Below are 20,243 nucleotides of genomic sequence, written 5' to 3'. Positions count from 1 at the left end.
TAGTACTAGAGGTATATTTTCACTCACTTTAGAATATATAACCAAGAAATTTTATTTATTTTATTAAGAGGTATATTAACCATTGCAAGACACCCCCACACTAAAAGTGGTTCATTTTTCCCTCGTAACTCATAAGAAGTGTTATCACAACTTTTTCTAAGGAAATATATTTGAGGATATGACAAACAAAATATAAAGTTTCATCCTATATAATTTTAGGCAAGCTATAACTTGTAGGATAACATTTATCATATCAAAGCATTTTTTTTTCTTTCACTGCACTATTAGATCAACATTATATGAAGATCTTACTTAAGGAATAATACCATGAGTTTCACATAAAAACACTCATTTATATAGACATTTTATGAAGATGTATTCTCATTTCTAAGGACATATATTCGTCACTTCTCTTTTTAATTAATTTTGTACCTCAAAATTTTATAATTTTAAGGGTCTCTAACCAAACATCTCAACTTCTCAACAATTATAATAATAGAACATCATATATCACAATTTAAAATTTGTAATAATCAAAGAAAAACTACTAAATATTTTATTACAAGATAAATGTACTTAACTCAAACAAATCATCACAAATATATCATTTACCAACCAAATAATATGTCAAGAAATAATCATCATTTAACTTTTTAGTTCTAATTTTCGTCAACTTTTGTCAAATAGGTCCCAAATTTTATTTTTGTGCTCAAATAGATCCCATTTTTTGTGAATTTGATTCAATTAGGTCCTAATTGGGTAACACCATTTAAATTGGTAACATTGCATTGTACAATTGGCATTTTTGTGCTATTGGAGCATTAATAAACCTGTGTGGCCCTTTTTTAAGTTTAATTTGATTTTTTTTAAATAAATGAAAAGAAATTAATAAAAATAAAAACACAGCTTAAGGCATTTTAAAATAAAAACACAACTTTAGCTTTCAGTTCAATAAGAAAATTAGGGGTTTAGGTTTGTTGGACGAAATCGCGCTTGGGTATCAGAATTGGGGGTTTACCTTCTGATTTGTGATTGGGGGTTTGCGATTGCGATTGGGGTTTTGCTATTGCGATTAGGATCAACAGCAAGTCATCAAAGAGAGGTAAGGTTTACTTTCTGATTTGCAAATGCGTTTGTGTTATTTACGATTGCCTTTGTCTTATTTGCGATTGAGTTTGTGATTATGTGATTGTGCATTTTTGGTGTCATTTTTTGGTTATTGGTTGTGGTGCGATGATATTGTGTGATATTGTATGCCATTCTCCTTTGTTCTGGTATATCCCACTCTGTTTCCCTAATTTAGTGATAGTCATTGTTAGTGGATTGGGGTTATGTGCGTGCTTTTTCTGTTGTCGATTTTGTTTCTTTCAAAGTTGTGACCCCTGTGTGTTTTTTATGCTATATTGAATGTGTGAGTGGACCTTGGTTTAATTTAACTTTTTTTCATATCTGCCAGATAGTTGGGTCACGTTTTTAAATAGTTGTTTGAGATGTGTGATGAAAGTTTCAAAGTTGTAGTCTACCATGGTGGACATTTTCAACAGCATGGTGTAGTCAATTACATAGGTGGGGAAACCACTGTTTGGGCCTATGACCCAGATAGCTAGAGTTATTTTGAGGTCACAGGTGAAATAAGGGAAATGGGCTATGTCAATGTTAAGGAGTTATGGTATGCAATTGACAATGCCATGCATATGTTGGAGGATGACAAAGGTGCAATAAACATGATGCACATTGTCAAGCACTATGGTCAAGTTCACATGTTTGTTGTGCATGGTATCTCTGAAGCAGAAGTTGTGGAAAATGATTTGGAAGGTACACTGGGTTACAAGTGTGGGGATGACTTAGAGAGTAGAGAGAGCAATCATATCAATGATAAGGGCGAGAAGGTTCAGGATGAGGTGGATAAAGTTCATGAGGAGGTAGATGGTCATGTAGGTGAGGTGAATTGTGAAGTGAGGGATCATAGATGTCAATCTAAGGTTGAGGTTGTTATAGGTGATTGTGAGGGTGAAGTTGTGAGGTGCAATCTCACGTGAGGAATCCTTTGTCTAAAGTTAACCAATTTGATGTTAGGGGCGAGGAAGGGGTTCAAGGTGAAGTTCAACATAAGGTGGGGGATGAAGTACACCAATCTGATAATTTTCCTGATCTGAATACTGTTAGGGGATGTGACAGGTCAGCAACAGTTGATCTTGAGGGACTTGTTGATGTCCAAATTAGTTTTGACAATGGTGATGAGAATTTGTTTGAAGGGAGTGTTGAGGTCCAATGTAAAGTGCAAAATGAGGAAGATTTTAAGGAAGAGGAACAAAGTGGGGAAGAGGAAGAAAGCGAGGAAGAGGAAGTTCATAATTATGAAGGTACTGATAGGGAGACAATAGGAGAGGAATGGTAGTCAGATGAGCTGCTTAGCATTGAAGAACGTGGTAATGAGATATCAGGGGATGAAGGGGGCAGGCAATTGTGGTCCATTTGGGACATTTGTCATGCCAAATTCCATGGCTGATTACAAGTGGGATGTAGGCACAACTTTCATAGATAAGGAACACTTGCAACATGCTATAATTACTTATGCAGTTCATTCAAGAAGAAATATTAAATGGGTTAAAAATGATAAACAAAGGACAAGAGTAAGATATGTAGGGGCACAAGGAAAATGTGAATGGTCCGCATATGCTGCATATTTCCCTTTATGCAAGACATGGCAATTAAGGAAAGTGGTTGATAGGCATAGTCATTGTACGAAGTTCAAATTGAAGATTATGAACGCAAAATGGCTTAGTAAGAACGTAGAAAAATCCTTAAGGGAAAATCCTAAATTCAAGATTAAGGATGTGCAGGAGAAGGTTATGAGGAAGTGGAATACAAGTATCTCAGTCACTATGGCTCGTAGGGCAAATTCATTAGCTTCAGACCAAGTGGAAAGGCCATTTAAAGAACAGTTTAGAAGAATACATGACTATGCATACGAAATTCTGAGATGTGGTATTGGTAGCACAGTCAAAGTGAAAATGGATGACATGCAAGGGGAATCAGTATTTAATAGGTTTTACACATGTTCAAGGAATGCAAAGATGTTTTTGTGGTTTGTCACCTCTTTATTGGGTTAGATTGTTGCTTCCTAAAAGGGAAATATGGAGGAAAGTTGCTTACTACTATTGCTCGGGATTAGAGATGGCAAATAAACTCGTCCTTGTGGGTATTATTCGAGCCCGTCCCTATTTTGATGGGGAATCCCCACATTGACTGGGTATGGGTATGGGGAATCCTCAACTTTTTCAATTGGGTATAGGGATGGGTATGAGGATGTACATATCCCCTCCATAATACTCGTCCCTATTTAAATTATTAAAATATTCTCAATTAATTAAGTAATCCCATATATATATATATACTTTCTATTTCTTATTTCTTCTAATTATTTGGTTTTGTCATGAAACTCATTTGCATCTCCACTATATTTTTCATCTTATCATAACCTTTATGTAATTATGTTAAAATGATGTATGTCAATTAAAAAACATTTATGTCTCAATTTGAATATTTCTATTATTTTTTAATATTTTTATTTATTGTATATTTTCATTTTCACACGAGAATGTTTAATACTTTCAATTTAACCATTTAATAGCACAAACCTTTCATTTACTAGGTAATATAAAAAAATTCTTTACTTATTATTATTAATTTTTGTTTCATTTGAATAACTCTTTTGTTTCGCTAAAATAATTTTTGTTATTTCTCAACCATTGAGTATATATGTTGATATTTGAAAAATTTTCTTAGATCTCTAAAGTATTTTAATCTTATCATACCCTTAATTATACATTCACTTTTCTTTGTGTGATTTCTTTCATTAGTCAATCAAATTGTTTCTAAACATTTGTTAATTTTTTAATATTTTTATTTGTTGTTTATTTTCATCATGCAAAATACTATTTCGATATATTTTATCTAATTATTTTTTATTTTCTAACTCATTATCAATCATACTGTAATTTTTTCACTATAATTGTATAAATAACTTTTATTTACTACAATAATTTAATGTAATTGTCATGAATATTTTTTTATCACCATCCAACATATATTGGAGTTCAAAAGATACAAAATCTATGTTAAAATGTAATTATTATGTTTATTATTTGTTCTTTGCGTCATTTTGATCGAGTGATGTATTATAACTTTTATTACTAAAAAGAGATTCATTAGAATTTAAAAAATTGAAGTAAACAAACATTTAAAATATATTTTAATTTGAATATTTATTTTCCTTTTATATTTTTAAATTTTATCAACTAAGTTTCATTAATGTTTGCAAATTTAATAAATGTTTTGGTTCTCATGAAATTTTATTTGGTATTCTAATCTAAAATGTAAACAATTATAATTTATTTCAAAGTATTTGGTATTGAAGAAATAACCATCCTCCTAATATTGAATATTTGATAATATTATGTTTTCTTTACCGTAATTTTTTATTATTTTATAAAAATCAATTAAAATTAATATTGAAGTAGTAAGAAAATAGGTACGGGTATGGGTACGAGATTATACTTGTTACCCAGTGGGGGTGGAGATGGGACAAAAGTTTGATACCCGTTGGATTTGGGTATGGGGATGAGGATGAATTTTTTCTACGGGGATGGATAGGGGATAGCGAAATCCGTTCCCGCCTCGCCCCATTGCCATCCCTACTCAGGATGCTAACGACCAAATGCTCCCTCTAGCATATGCCATTGTGGAAGTAGAGAACAAAGAGACTTAGAAGTGGATTTTGGAAATCCTAGTGGATGATCTTCGTGGACCTAAAGTTTATGGGGCATGTACATTTATGTTCGATCAACAAAAGGTATTAATTAATATTTTTCTTAGTATTCAGTGTTTATCAATTTATAATAGTGGTTGACATTGATTTGGCATTCATTTTCCCTTATAAACAAGGTTTGTTGCCTGCGATCCAGGAATTATTACCTAGGGTAGAGCAACGATTTTGTATGAGGCATCTATACTCCAATTTTAGAAAAATGTTTCCCAGTCAAAAGTTGAAGAACTTAATGCGAAAGGCTGCCACTGTGACACACCTTATGGCATGGGAAAGTTTAATGGCATGGGATGCTTTCAAGTACCTAATTGTTATTCCATAAGGTTTGTATTAATGTCACATTTATTCTTGACTAATATGTATGTGCGATTTTGACATTTATCTCTCTTATTACACAGATTTTGGTCAAGATCAAGATTGACCAGGAATGTGGTGTTTGACACAATTGTAAACAACATGACCGAGGCATTTAATAGTGTCCTTGTTAATGCTAGGAGCAAGCCTGATCTATCAATGTTAGAGGATATAAGAATATACATGATAAATTCGTGGCAATCCAAAAGAGAGAAGGTCAAAACTCAAGAGGGTTTGATCTGCTCTAAAATAAAAAGCAAGCTTCAAGAAGAATCCAAAAAACTAGATACTAGATCCTAAGGTATGAGTTATTTATGATGCCTTTTTTTAAGTTATTATTCATTTAAATAGATAATGTGCTTATGTATGTATATGAATGATTATATAGTTGTGCAGGGGAAAAAATATTTGAAGTAGCACTCCTTTCAGTCATGGGCGGATCATTGATAGGGCAGGGAGGGGCCATGGCCCCCCCAATATTTTTGAATTTTTTTAAAATTATATGTATGTTTTTTAATTTTTTAAAAATTATATTTATATTTTTGAAATTATTTTAAATTCTATATATCTTTTAAATTTTTAAATTTTTAAAAAATTATAAGTAGTATATTTTAGAAATTAATGGAAATTAAATTGTGTGACTTTTTATTTTTGTTATAAAACACAACATTTAATCTTAAAAGTTGGTCATCTAGCTTTTTTTAATCTCAATTTGGTTCTGATTTTTGAAAAAATTGATGCAATTTGGTTATTTTCATTAAATTTGTTGAAGCGAATCAAAAGATTTTTCATACACTTGGATTATGTTAATTGCACCAACAAAATAAAACATTCTTATTAACCATTCCAATTTTCAACAAATTGAGACTAAAAAAATATTAGGCAACCAACTAGACATTTCTGGACAAATAAAGAAAAAAAATCATTAAACCAAATATTTATTAAGATATTTTTTATTTTTTTCTCATTGTCTTTTTAATTTTTCACAAATTGTATTCATCTCTCATTCTCACATGTTTTCTTTTTTGTTTTTGAAGAAAAAATAATTAGACACAAACTCTTTTTTTTTCTGATTTCTCATTTGTTTTCTTTCTTTCTTGAAAAAAAGGTAACTCTCTATCGTCTTACCTGATAATAAAATATTAGTTTAAGAGTTATTAACATGATTTTTTTTATCTTACAAGCCTTTTGCAAATTCATTTTTTATGAATATATAAGATAAAATTTGTATTCTAATATTATTTTGAAAAAAATATTTATATAGATGGAAAATAAAATAATAGATTTATTTATTTTTAAATGATTAAAGGGAAGCTATTTGTGAAGATAAAAACAGATACATTCCACTTCTTCCTATATTTTAAAACATTATACTAATAATCTAATCTAATGAGAATTATTTTTTGAAACACTATACTAATAATCTAATTTAATGATAAAAATATTATATTATTTTGGCCCCTCCAAAATTTTTAGTTAAGATCCGCCACTGCTTTCAGTGATAGGAGAGAAGTATGTTGTCAACCTGGGCACCCAAAATTGCAGCTGCAGAAAGTGGTTGATAATTGGCATCCATTACTGCCATGCATTGCTGCCATGAGGTTCTTGAACCTGAATGCAAAAGATTATATCCCTCTTTGCTTCAGAAAATCAAGTTATGAAGAGATATACAACTCCATTATCTTTTCTGTGAATGGACAACACTTATGGCCCATGATTGCTTTCCCAGATGTGATACCTCCACGTAAAAGGATTATGCCTGGTAAACCAAAGAAAAAAAGAAGGTTGGAACAATGGGAGTTGAGGAAAGATGACAGTCAATTAAGAAAAGGTGGGCATAGAAAAAGATTCAGAGTGTGCTGTCAACTAGGCCACAATAGAAAACATTGGCCACAAGTTCCTGCACAAGTGCAGTCCTCACAACCAACTAATGCTCCTCCACAACCAACTCAGCCATCTCAAGAACCACCCACTCAACAGTTTCAACAACCAATTTGAGATAGCTTTTAATGTAGATGTATCTCATAGTCTTTAATTTTGTAATGTCGTGGTTGTTATTATGTAATGTGGATCAATTAGGATTATCCATTTTGGATCATTTGGATCACAAACTGTTTCATTTTCTAAGTTAGATCAATCAGGATTATGGTGAACTCGATTGCAATGTTAACTAAGTTACTTTTCAATTACAATTTTATTATTCACAACATGTGGTTTTAATTAATCTGATGTGCTGGTTATTATTCACACCCTTTTAGCTGTTCTGGGAACCTTATCAAAAAGAACACATTTATCCAAAATACGACCATTGGATTCAACATAAATTCAAAATTTTGGGACCTAATTGAACATAAATGATCAAAGTAAGGACCTAATTGAACATAAATAACTGAATTCATTCATTAACTAAGTTAAGGTTCGTACACCAATAGATTCATAGTTACAACCTTTTTTTGTCAATTTTCCAACATCATGGAAAACATCACTACGTTTATGAACACAACAACATAAACCACTCCTGCTAATACAATGAACCATTTTTTAAGAACCCTGACTACATTCTCCACATGTAGTATCTTCATGTTTTGACTGAGGATAATAACATCTTTTTCTTAATCAACGTCTTCATACCACCATTTGAAAAAATTACACCACACAAAAACTTCCTCTCACATTGTTATTCAATAGAAAAACATCAAAACGAACAACAATTACAAGATTCATTAAATCACATATATCCACAAAAATAGGAATTAAATCAATCTTACCTTGTAGTTAGCACAACCCCAAAACTTTCTACCCACAATTTTCAGAGTTCTTATTGTCCTGAGAACTGCAACTTCTCCACAATCACAAATGGGTCTTGACCCCAAAACCCTGCACGACCCACCTTCAAATGAGGTAGCACTACGCTGCACACAACTATTACAGTATGAAGAAGAAGATTGGGTCTAAGACATAGTTACTACATTCAAGCTTAACATTCCAAACACGAAAAAAAAAGATGACTTGTTCGATTTTTATAAAGAACAAACCCTAAGACTTTTTATTTTGATTTTCTGTTCATTTAATTTAAAAATAAAATCCTAATTAAACATGTGATTAAACTTAAAAAAGGGCCACATAGGTCTACTAATGCTCCACGTAGCACATAAATGCAAATTGTACAGTGCAGTGTTACCAATTTAAACAGTATTACCCAATTAGGACCTAATTGAATCAAATTGACAAAAATTGGGACCTATTTGACACAAAAACAAAATTGGGACCTATTTGACAAAACTTGACGAAAATTGGGACCAAAAAGGTATTTTAACCTTAATTTTATGTCATAAACTATTTTTAAAATCATAAATCTGATAAAAAAATATTTATTATTAATCAAAATTTTTTGTTCATATAAATATCAACATAAACTTGTTTTCCTTACAAATGCATAGTTTCATAACTCAATAATAGTTTTAGCATGACAAATTATTTTATAATATTTTTTCATACAAAACACTTAAAATATATTCATGATCTAGAACATATTATCAGCTGTAAGAGAAAAAACATATTAAAGCATAAATTTATATAGTAGGAAAAAATAGCTTTAGACATCACAAAAAAATTATTCGATGAGCAAGAATTAATAACAACTTTTCTCGATAAGAATGTTAGAAAATAATTAATCAAATAGTATTATTAATAATAAAAATATGAAATAATATAATAATAATTATTAGAACAATAATAACACTGAGACATATATATAAATCAGCGAATATTAATCAGACCCAACAATTATAATAACAAAAAAAGATAAAAAATAAATAAGGGAAGGAGTATAAATAGTCTAGGTTGAGGCATTCATAGTGCTATCCTTAAAGAGAACACGTCCCTACTGCACATGGCAAAACAACTGTCAGATCGATCGAGTGTATTGAAAGATCTCTAAACACCATTGTTTTAGGAGATAATATAAAGAAGTAAAGAAGAAAACTTTTGAGAGAACTCTAATGTTTATTGTTTCTCTCTCCCCATGCATCTAGGTAGTATTTATAGGTAGAAAAACGATACAAAAGAGTAAATTGTAATAAAAAGTATAGTCATTAATCATAAATAACATTAATACATAAAATTAAAAGTCCATTAAAACATGAGTAACAGTAGGATGTTTATTTTAATTATTTATTTTTTAAATTATATTAAAATATTTCCAACACTATCACATGAGAAAATCACACAACAAATACAACATCTTATACAAAAGTATTTTAAAATTCATATTATCTTTTAAAACAATGATATTCATACATTTAAAATATTCTTCCTACACTCAATTAATATGATGAGTTGTGGTATCTTAGAAGTGGAATCCATATTGTTCTATTTGCCTCTACAATGTAGACATTTTCCCTCAAAGAACAATTTTTCATACCTCAATCGAGACTCTTTATTTACAATTTTTTCATCCTATATTATCGTCATTTATTATAAGAATTGTTTATGTTTCTAACAAAACAAATATTAAGTTTATCTCTTTGTGAACTCTTCCTTGTCTATCACAATTTGTATATTATTGTAGTTGAACAACAAATATTCGTTAATAACAATTAGTAACAGATACCTCTTTACACAATATAACTATAATTAATTTTTGTAAAAAAATAAGAGAAGACACACATATAAAACTTCTCAATAATAAGTTGAGACGCCACTTAAACCATATTAGAATCTCTAAAAGTTAAGAGACTAGACGTTATATTGAGACTATCTACATTGATAGAAAAAAAAATACAATTTTTTCACTAGATAGTCAAAATAATTAGATAGTTTAAGAACCTTAGAATACTACTAAAAACTCATATTTCCTACCAATTTTATTTTAAAAAAATTTTCGTAAAAAATACTTACAAATTTTGTTGTGAAAAGAAATTTGCAAGAAATTACTACCAATTTTTTTACAAAATATTTTGTATAAAACATTTTTCGCAGAAAACTTTATAAGAAATATTTGCAAATTTTATAAAGTAGAAAATGATTATCCACGAAGGAATTACCTGCCAATTAAAATTTTTAAAAAAATAGCAGAAAAAAATATTTTCTTTTAAACTTTTTAACAAATTTACAAGAAAAATCTCATATAATAATATGAGAATTTTTAAATTTGAAAGATTATTGAATTAGTTTTCACAATTAAGATAAAATTAACAAATTTATTAACTGATAGAAACAAAAAGCATTTAATTTGTTAAAAATATCAGTTTAATTGTATTAAATTTCAGAGCTACCAAAAATTTGTCTTACACTAATTCTGCACATGTAGTTTGAGAGAAATATTTTGATACGGATTAGTTCTTGTAAGCACAAGTTGGGGAACCATCAATGTCAGAAGTGAGTGAGCTAGACTCTACAATTTAATTAAAAATATTTAGTAACAATGATGTACACTTAATGAAAGCTATGCAAACCCATTTCATCAACAATTGTCCTATCCAGAACACCAGGCACATCCTTAATGACGTGTTTCTTTGTCCATCATTTCCAACGAAACATGATCGACGTGGTATAATTTCAGGAACAGAGTTTTCTCCCAGAGTATCAGATTTGCGGAAGTGGTTTTGGTTGAAAACGTTTGACTAAAAATATTTATTTTTACTTTAATTTTATTGAAAATAATGTAAGTATAAGTAAAAAATTTATATTGAACAGGAAAATAATTTGTCGGTAATATTAGAATTGATGATTTGGGTGACAGACTTAGATTGTTATAACAATAGGATAACCACCACAATAAGGGTATAAATATAACCACTTAGACCATTATAATAATAACAATATCATATAATCATAAAGGTATAAGCAAATCACCAACATACACATGGAATATACCATATAAAAAAGGATCTCACTCTCGAGAGAAAATTGTTAAAAATAATTTATGAGTCATATCGGATAGAAAAATAATCCATCATTTTTTTCTTATTTTTCACCTGAGAAACTCGTATAAATAAGTTATTAGTACAATGAACGTATATGGTTGACGAATTAAAAATAAAGTAAGTTAAGTGTTACTATTAACCTTAATAAAAAAAAAAGGTACAGCATAGAAATAACGAAAATGTTTTTTAGTTTCTAAGAGAGTAAATGAAAGTGTTACACATATTTTTGGTAAGAATGAAGTCGTATAAAAACCAATGTCCAATTGAGTCCTAAGAGAATACAAAAAAAAAAACTACAACACTTCCAGTGTATATAAAACTTTTCATTCACTTGAATGCGTGTTGATTTGATTAGCAACTTTGTCCACAAGATTGCATTGATGGTGAGTGTGTGGATTTAGTGCAGTTGGACATGCGTGAGAGTTAAGTGTGCTGTTAAGGGAGTAGATTAAGTAGTGGATGTAGAGTAGGTGTACTCTTTTGGTACAATAGGTTTCGTAATTATTGGTCCAGCACTTGATATGACCGGGGTTGGGATTTCATAATTAATTGGGGTTCCGGTGGGTTTAGTGTGTTGACACATTAACGGAGATAGGTGAGGTGAATTTATTTATACTGAAAAGGCAAATTCTCTAGTGATTGTAAAGACTCTTTTAACTCGGATAGCTTCGTCTTCTATGTCTAATGAGTATATATACCTAGAAATGCATTAAATGTTCATAATTTTTTCAAGTTATACTATTATAGTTTAGCATAGGTTAAATTATTTCATATTGATATTTATTTTTATAGAGAAATCTCAAATAATTTTCTTCCATTTAATTTATCTCAATTTTGTCTCTGAAAATTTGTTGTAATTAGGTCATTTATGTCAATAATATACTAACAACTTTAATTATGTATCATGTGTCAATTTGTAATTTTCTATTTTCTATTTTTTAATTTTTTTTAATTTAAAAAAATTGCCACGTATAGAGGTAGTGGGACATGACAATGACAGTGTCACATGTTACGGTTAATGTGAAAAATCTCAATTTAGTTAATTGTATTTGTTATTTTGTCTCAATTTCTTTTTAAATTAGAGTCATTTAATACCTTCCAAATTATGACAAAATTTAATCTTTATATAGGTGTTGTATTATAATATTATTTTTATAATTGATATTTTTAACAAAATAAAGTTTATTTAAATTTATATTTTGAATTGAACTTTATTTAAATTTTGTTTTAAATATTTATATATCTATAATTCCTAGACAAATGTTAGAGTAGGTTTAAAAATAACAAATTTATAAGTTCAAATGTAAAATTTAAAACAGTTTGATAAAAATTTTAAGTAAATATATTTAGTAAAAAATTATTTAACAACTTATAGCATTTTAAATTGTTAAAATTGTTATAAAACTGTTTTAAAATAAATTTATTTAACAATTTATAAAATTTTAAATTATTATAAATCTGTTTTAAAATTTTATATTTCAATTTATAAAATTGTTATTTTTAAACCAACTTTAATATTTATCTAAAAATTATTGATATATAAATATTTGAAACAAAATTTAAATAAATTTCAATGTAAAATATAAATTTAAATAAACTTTAATCATGTTAAAAATATTAGTATAACATTTATATAAAAGTTAAATTTTGTTTTAATTTGGACATGGATGAAATGTTCCATTTTAAAAAAAAAACTAAATTGATATTTTCACATTCAACGGTATGATCACTGCCATGTGACACAGTGTCAACTTAATACGTGAAATTTTTTTTATTTTAAAAAAAGTTATAAAAGAAATTAAAAATTAAAAAAATTAAAAACACAAGCTGACATGTGACATTGAAGTTAACTGCTGTTAGTGCATTACTAATGGAAAGAACCTGATTGCAATAAATCTCCAAAAATAAAACCAAATGAAGAAAAAAAAAAAGAAACTGATTTGAGATTTCTTTAAAAAATAAAAATATTAAATGATTTAACCCTAACAATACCTTTTAGTCTTATATTAGGAATTTTTTTTCTAAAAACAAAGAAAAGGCAAAGATTGTAGGGATAAATAACTAGACCAAATTTGGCACAAGTTTCCAACAAAATAGTTGTTAAAACAAAATAGTTTTAGTTCGTATTGCAAGTGATCTTAATGTAGACTCGTACGTTACGAATCATTATGACCTATAAAAGTCAAAGATATTCCCCGTAACATAGTAATAAGAGTCAAAAATAGTTTTGTTAGATGCACGTAAGCTTGAAGATTGTTTGCGTTTATCATCATCTATCCCAGGAAGCACTTGTGTGGTTCTTTGTATTGTGTTAGAAAATTGTAGCTACATTTTTCTCATAAATGCATATCGATGAGTTTTTTTTTTTTCTTTTTCTGTTTATGCCTAGTGTACGGATCTATTACCAAATTTTTCTTGAGATAGTTTGATTAATTTTCACTCTGTGCCTAATGAAATGTATATAACTAATTTTAAAATAATGTAAGCCTTTGGTTTGTTAATTTACAAATTAAGAGAGTTTTGATAGAGGTCAAGGTACAACTCAATCATGGACAAAATATTGGATTTCACAAAGTTACTGGAGTCAGAAAAGAACCCTTCATAGGCTTAATGTAAGGAAGTTTTGCTTTGGTTTCCATTTTAATTATTGTTTCTCATTCACATTTAGATTATTGTTATGACTTAAGGTGATTTATAGCTCTAATGAGCTCCCGAAGCTATGACTTAAGGTGGTTTATAGCTTAACAAAAGTCTCTACTTCCTTTTCATTTTAAAATCATCCCCTGTAGTTCAAACTAGGCTGTTGAAGTTCTCATTGACCATGAAAGGTGGAGATACTTATACCGTCACAAATCCTATAGTAACTATCACATGAAACCCAACTTTTGGTTTCATTTGAATTTATATTTTTTGTTGAGTTTTTTTGTATTCTTACTCAATCGTACTTTCAAATCAATTTGATGACCATTAATTTTGAAATTTAAAAATATATTAAAAAAATATTTAAAGTACTAACGTAGTATATTTTCGTGTAGTATATTTTCGTGTTCAGTGGAGGACCGTACTAAAAAAACTCATTAAAAAATCTGGACTCGTTTTATTCATATTAATAGCCAACTATGTCAATATCATCAGTGAAAAGCAACAATACAATATCATTGGACCTGAGTATTTTAGTTGAAGAAACTAAAATATATATGACTATATGTTCTAAAAGCTTTCAATTATTTTGGACAATTCATGCTTCTTATAAAAGCACCACAATTGCTACATTCTTTTCTTTTAAATTCACCAATGCCTTTCTTGATTGTCTGTTTTTGTTTGATAAATCTTAAATCAATACTATGACAAAGACATCTATAAATTCTTCTATTGTTATTGCTGTTGAATTAACACATGCCTAGAATTTGCATAGTATTTATCTTGATACAGAGAACTTCATGACAGTTACCATACATTGCTTGACCTTGGCAACATGATTATAGGTTGGAAAGAATCTAATTCATTGTCTTTCTACTGCTTCAAGTGTACTGCATCTATCATTGTCAAGGATAATAATATTTTGATTCACTTTTAACCCACTACTTCAATCACTTTTAGATTATCACATCACATCACTAAAAAAAATCAAAATAGATAATTAAAAGATATGATTAGTAATAGGTTAAAAATGGATAAAAAAGTTGATCAAAATATCATTATCCATCAATTAATTAGACATGTTATTCATTGGATGAGCTCTCTACTTTACCTGTTAACCAATCACACTCCTCTACTCTTCCTCCTACCATAACTTTGAATCCAGAAGAAATATTAAATTAGCCTAATAAGTTGTCCTAATCTCTCATTTAAGATAAACTTACTTCTGCCTTAATGATGGCCCTTTTCTTTACTTTCGGCCATATTTTGATCATACCTTAGGCTATTTAGTGTTATACTACCAATATTAGTAATTTTTTAGCGATGCTAGAGAAACATTATTTCAATGCATTTTTTGGATCTTTAGTAGCATTAATTCGATAATGGGTGTGTAAATAATGTAAAAACATGTCAGTATAATTATGAAAAAAAATTGCATGGTTTGTCTGACTACACCTTTTTCTGTCTCAAACCATTTGTACAATGCTTCTGTAAATGCTGGTTTGATATATGTCTACGTTAATGATGTATAATGTACTTAAGAAAATGATGTCAAAATAAGAGATATAAATTTTAATTTGTCTGTTAATTTTCACTTAATCACAAAATTAATCAATTAACTTATCATTTTAACATATTAAAATAGAAGAGTTCAGAGCCTTGACATAACTTAAGTAATTTTAATTTATTTAAAACTTGTTTTAACATTGAAAGAGAATCTTATACTATATTTTGATGACAACCTCATTGATGACGCAACCCATGCACATAACATCTCGAAGTTCTTATATAAGGTCTCGAAGTTCTTATAAGCTTCCACCCTACTATAAACACCACCGGAACACACTTTCGGTTCTCAATACTACCATATCAATGGCAATGCTTGGTTATGGAGAACTCCTCGTGGCATTTCTTCTTTTCGTCTTAATCCACTACTGGAGGCTCAACAGACACGCTCCCACGAACTGGCCCGTGCTTGGCATGCTACCTGGACTCTTGCTGAATGTGTCCACCGTCTTTGATTATATAACTACGATTTTGAAACACAATGGAGGCAATTTCATGTTTCAAGGCCCTTGGCTATCAAACATGAACATGTTCCTCACCAGCGACCCTATGAATGTGCAACACGTTACAAGCACAAAGTTCGGAAACTACAGCAAGGGAGATGAGTTTAGAGAGATTTTTGAAGCTCTGGGAGATGGGATTTTCAGGTCTGAATTCCAAATGTGGAAGTATAATAGAAGTATTACCCACTCAATTTTTAAAAAGGTTGGTTTTCAATCGTTTATTCACAAAACAATTAAGAACAAGACTGAGAGTTGTTTGCTTCCCTTTCTTGATCATGCATGGATACAAGGAACGGAAGTGGACCTACAAGAAGCCTTTCAAAGGTTAAGCTTTGACGTCATCTGTTCCACCGTTTTAGGATTTGATCCTACTAGCCTATCCATTGATCTCCCAGAAGTTGCATGTGAGAAAGCCTTCACTGAACTATTGGAGGGCTTTTTCTACAGGCATGTCGTGCCAAAATGCTTATGGAAGCTGCAAAAATGGCTTCAACTTGGAAAAGAAAAGAAGATGAAAGAAAGCCAGGAAATTCTTGATCAAATGTTGTATACAGAAGGCATATCTAGGTGCAAAATGCAAGGCCAAAGCAGCGGCAATAGCACACCAGAAGAGGAGCCACCATTTAGCTTGCTAGATATTCTTATAAGTGAAGAAGGAAAGGAAAAAATCGACGACAAGTTTCTGAGAGACACAGCACTAAATCTGCTTGCAGCTGGGAGAGATACCATTAGTGCAGGTCTGACTTGGTTTTTCTGGTTGGTGGCAACACACCCATCTGTGGAATCTAATATTCTGGAAGAGATCCGAGAAAAATTACCAGCAAGAGAAGGTAATGGGAAGGATTTTGGTGTGGAATGGCTTAGCAAGTTAACTTACCTCCATGCCGCAATAAGTGAGTCATTAAGGCTCTATCCTCCAGTACCATTAGAGCACACGTGTGCCTTAAAATCTGATATGCTTCCTACTGGTCACTGGATTAATGCAAATACCATCGTCATGTATTCTTTATACAGCATGGGAAGGAGAGAGGAAATATGGGGTGAAGATTGCTTGAAATTTAGACCTGAGAGGTGGATCTCCAAGAGTGGAGGGATTATTCACATGCCCTCTCACAAGTTCATTGCATTCAATGCAGGACCAAGAAGTTGTTTGGGTAAAGAAATCAGCTTCATCGAGATGAAGATGATAGCTGCCAATATACTGTGGAATTATCGCATTCATTTGGTGGAAGGCCAAGCCATATCCCCAAGAGTCTCAGTTGTCCTTCACATGAAACATGGCTTGAAGGTGACAGTGACAAAAAGAAGCATCTGAGATCAAGCAATCTCAGTTTATAATAAGTGATTGTGTTCACATGTAAGGTTTGTAGCAATGTTGAATTTTAATAATTTGGATTGTATTCACACCACAACAGCCCACTGCCATTCGCTTCATAATGTTGACTCATGCTCTCCTGTCCAAACAAAAACACTCCACCTTATTCCTTCCCTACTGTTATTTGTATTGTTCTAAATAGCCAACTTAGAGATTCACTTCCCTAACAGACTAACCGTTCTTATCATCGTTTATACATGTATAATCTAACAGACCCTTTCAATGCCTTAAATAAATTACATAAATCAACAACATAGACACACTTAGATCTGATCCATTCAGAGGCAATAAAGTCAAGAAAAAAAAAAGAAGCAAACCATCATAACAGCAAGCTACTGATAAATTGCATTCCAAACTATATAAAGGTCAAAGGATTAAAGCCAACAACAATTAACGCCCTCCATGCTAACCACTAGTTACTCAATTGTTTATATGAAATGGCATACGCAGATGACTCAACCAAATGCCCATATGATGATAAGCAATACAATATGCAGAGTCCCTCCCCTTCCCCAATTCAACAATCTTGCCTTATTTTTGCCTCTGCACCACCTGCATTATTCCCTCAGGCAGCTTTCCTCGCCGCTTTCTCCTGCAATGCTTTCGCATCCCTGCACACGAAGTAAACACAATGTCGGATCAAGGCTTCAAATTGCATCCTCCCACAATATTACAGTAATTTTTTTTGTCTACAACCACATTGCAGCCACCATTGATCGCAGCATTTAGACATAATTTTACCAACTTCGGTAAATTATTGTGGCTGCATGGATATTTGTAAATATGTTTATTGGGGACATTCAAAACAGTGCTGACAACACACTATTTATCACATTCTTCATACGACACACTTAACTGTTAGTTTAAATTCATTAAAAAATAAACAAGATTTGGAGCCTGTGACGTCAAATATGCTTAAATATTTTCTAATCCTTCAAGAACAACTAAATTTCTCTAACTGATAGACTTGAATTTCATCGTAAAAATTTAAATCTAACTCAATCGAAGTATATAATATTTTATATGATTGTGAAAAAAATTAAAATCATGTAAATTTTAATATGCAACTGCCAATAGAACAGAGAGCGAAGAAAAAACCTTTCCATGCGCTGTTCAGGAGTCAAAGTCATCATTTTAGGCGGCTTAGTTTTTCCATCGGCGCTTGCCTGAGCCCTTTCACGATCTCGGTCCCTTTGGTTACCGCGTTCGCTTCAGTTAAGTCAAAACAACGCTTTTCATTGAACAAAAAACTACTACAACTTCCATCACAATCCACTAAAAAGACACGAAAACACACAAAAGAAAAAATATACGACTCACCATATAAAAGGATATGAGACATTCTTTCACACAGATTGTTGAAAAACCAACATTGAAGGTAGAAACAAGGAGAAGACGAAACGCCCTGAACAACGACAAAAGAAAAAAATTAGAGAATTGTGAGGAAAGAAAGCGATGAATGAAATGAGACTGAAAAACGTCGAAAACTGAATATGAAGATGAAAATAAAGGAGAATAAGGAGTAAAATAAAAATAACGTGTGAGAATATGGAACTGTGGCAATGAAGAAAAAGAAAATCAAGAATAAGAACTTGTGTTCTGTTATAATCATAAATACTCCTAAACAAAGTTTAAATTTAATTTAAAAATTAAAAGAAAATTAATTGAGAGAGGTAAGTAGTTGGAAAGTAACTATTTTGTGTAAATTTGATTTTTGAAATTTTGTAGGGGTGACAATGCGGGGCTGGGCCAGGCCGGCCCGCACAACGTAGGCCGGCCCGCCCCGTTCCGCATACTTTATGCGGGCTGAAAACATTGGTTTGTCCCGCATACATTTGGTCCGCGGGTCCGCGGGCCGACCCGCTTTTTTTTTTATAACTTTTTATTTTATTTTTTTTTTTTATGATAAAACTTTCAATGTTTAAAAATTGAGAAACTTTAAGAAGTTCACAAAATTAAGTAAAGACTTTGGAGAATTAGATGATAAATTGATAATTCAACATTTTCATCATATTCATACTAGGGATGTCAAAAAAATCCGTACCCGCGGATAAAACCCGCAACGGGTAGGAAATAGATATTAAAAATGGATACCCGCTATGCGTGGGTATGTGTATTTTTGATACCCGCATGTTAACGGGGCGGGTACGGGTATCATAGTATCCGTACCTGTGGATACCCGTACCCGCTAAACTTTAATTCAGAAAAATACCCACATATATATATATATATATATATATATATATATATATATATATATATATATATATATATATATATATATATATTAGTAAAAAACATTATGAGTCTTCATTCAATAATGGTGGTCAGATTCTTAATGGTGGTCAGATTCTTACCCCACAAATGAGTAAATTACTTCCATATACTGTGAAGACATTGATGTGTCTATAAGACGGGTTATGGACAACATGAAACTTTATACAATGTTGCAAGAGGTGGACATTGACGAAGTTAGTAATTTCTTTAATATTTTATTCAAAAATAAACTATAATATAAATTGGTAGTGATTTTTTATTTGTTTGTTTTGCAATAATCAATCGGAGAAAGGGGACTTGTTGATCCAAACACTAATTGTGGTTAAATATTTATTTTTTAAAATATTTTTGTAAATACCCGCGGGTACCCGTGGATACCTGCGGATATGAAAAAAATAGACGGGTACCCGCATAACGGGTACCCGACGGATATGGGTACGGGTACGGGGCGAATATTTATCCAGCAGGTAGGGTACGTGGGAGCTACTACTCGTACCCTACCCGCCCCGTTGACATCCCTAATTCATACTATGACATACACAATGTATTTTTTAAATTTTAGCACATTACAAATTACATAATACTTGTCTTTTCCAGTTATACAAGAATTTAAAATGTTAATGCAAGATTCCATAAAAGAAGTAATTAATATACACAAGTATAAGTTTTTTTTTTTAATGTTATGCGGGCTTGGGGCCCGTGTGAGCCTGCGGGCTCACTACCTTGGCCCGCCCTGCGTTTTTTCTGCGGGTCTGCGGGCCGGACCAAGCCCT

General features: G+C 30.9%; 1 protein-coding gene and 1 long non-coding RNA gene across 2 annotated transcripts; one reads left to right on the top strand and one right to left on the bottom strand.

The window, feature by feature from the left end:
- The first annotated feature begins 15,543 nt into the window (after positions 1-15,543).
- Positions 15,544-17,334, top strand: LOC114167507 (alkane hydroxylase MAH1-like). The gene has a single exon (XM_028052605.1). It carries the CDS (start codon positions 15,622-15,624, stop codon positions 17,131-17,133), a length of 1,512 nt encoding a protein of 503 aa, XP_027908406.1. The 5' UTR covers positions 15,544-15,621; the 3' UTR covers positions 17,134-17,334.
- A 178-nt stretch (positions 17,335-17,512) lies between these two features.
- On the bottom strand, positions 17,513-18,752 carry LOC114167566. The gene is made up of 3 exons (XR_003600264.1): positions 18,514-18,752; positions 18,292-18,402; positions 17,513-17,804 (listed from the first exon to the last, which is right to left on the bottom strand). It is a non-coding gene; the product is annotated as an uncharacterized LOC114167566 (long non-coding RNA).
- Between the last annotated feature and the right edge of the window lie 1,491 nt (positions 18,753-20,243).

This window comes from Vigna unguiculata, chromosome 10, assembly GCF_004118075.2.
Source record: "Vigna unguiculata cultivar IT97K-499-35 chromosome 10, ASM411807v1, whole genome shotgun sequence".
Lineage (NCBI taxonomy): Eukaryota > Viridiplantae > Streptophyta > Magnoliopsida > Fabales > Fabaceae > Vigna > Vigna unguiculata.
The sequence above is the reverse complement of the archived record's forward strand: the minus strand, read 5'-3'. Positions and strand labels throughout refer to the sequence as shown.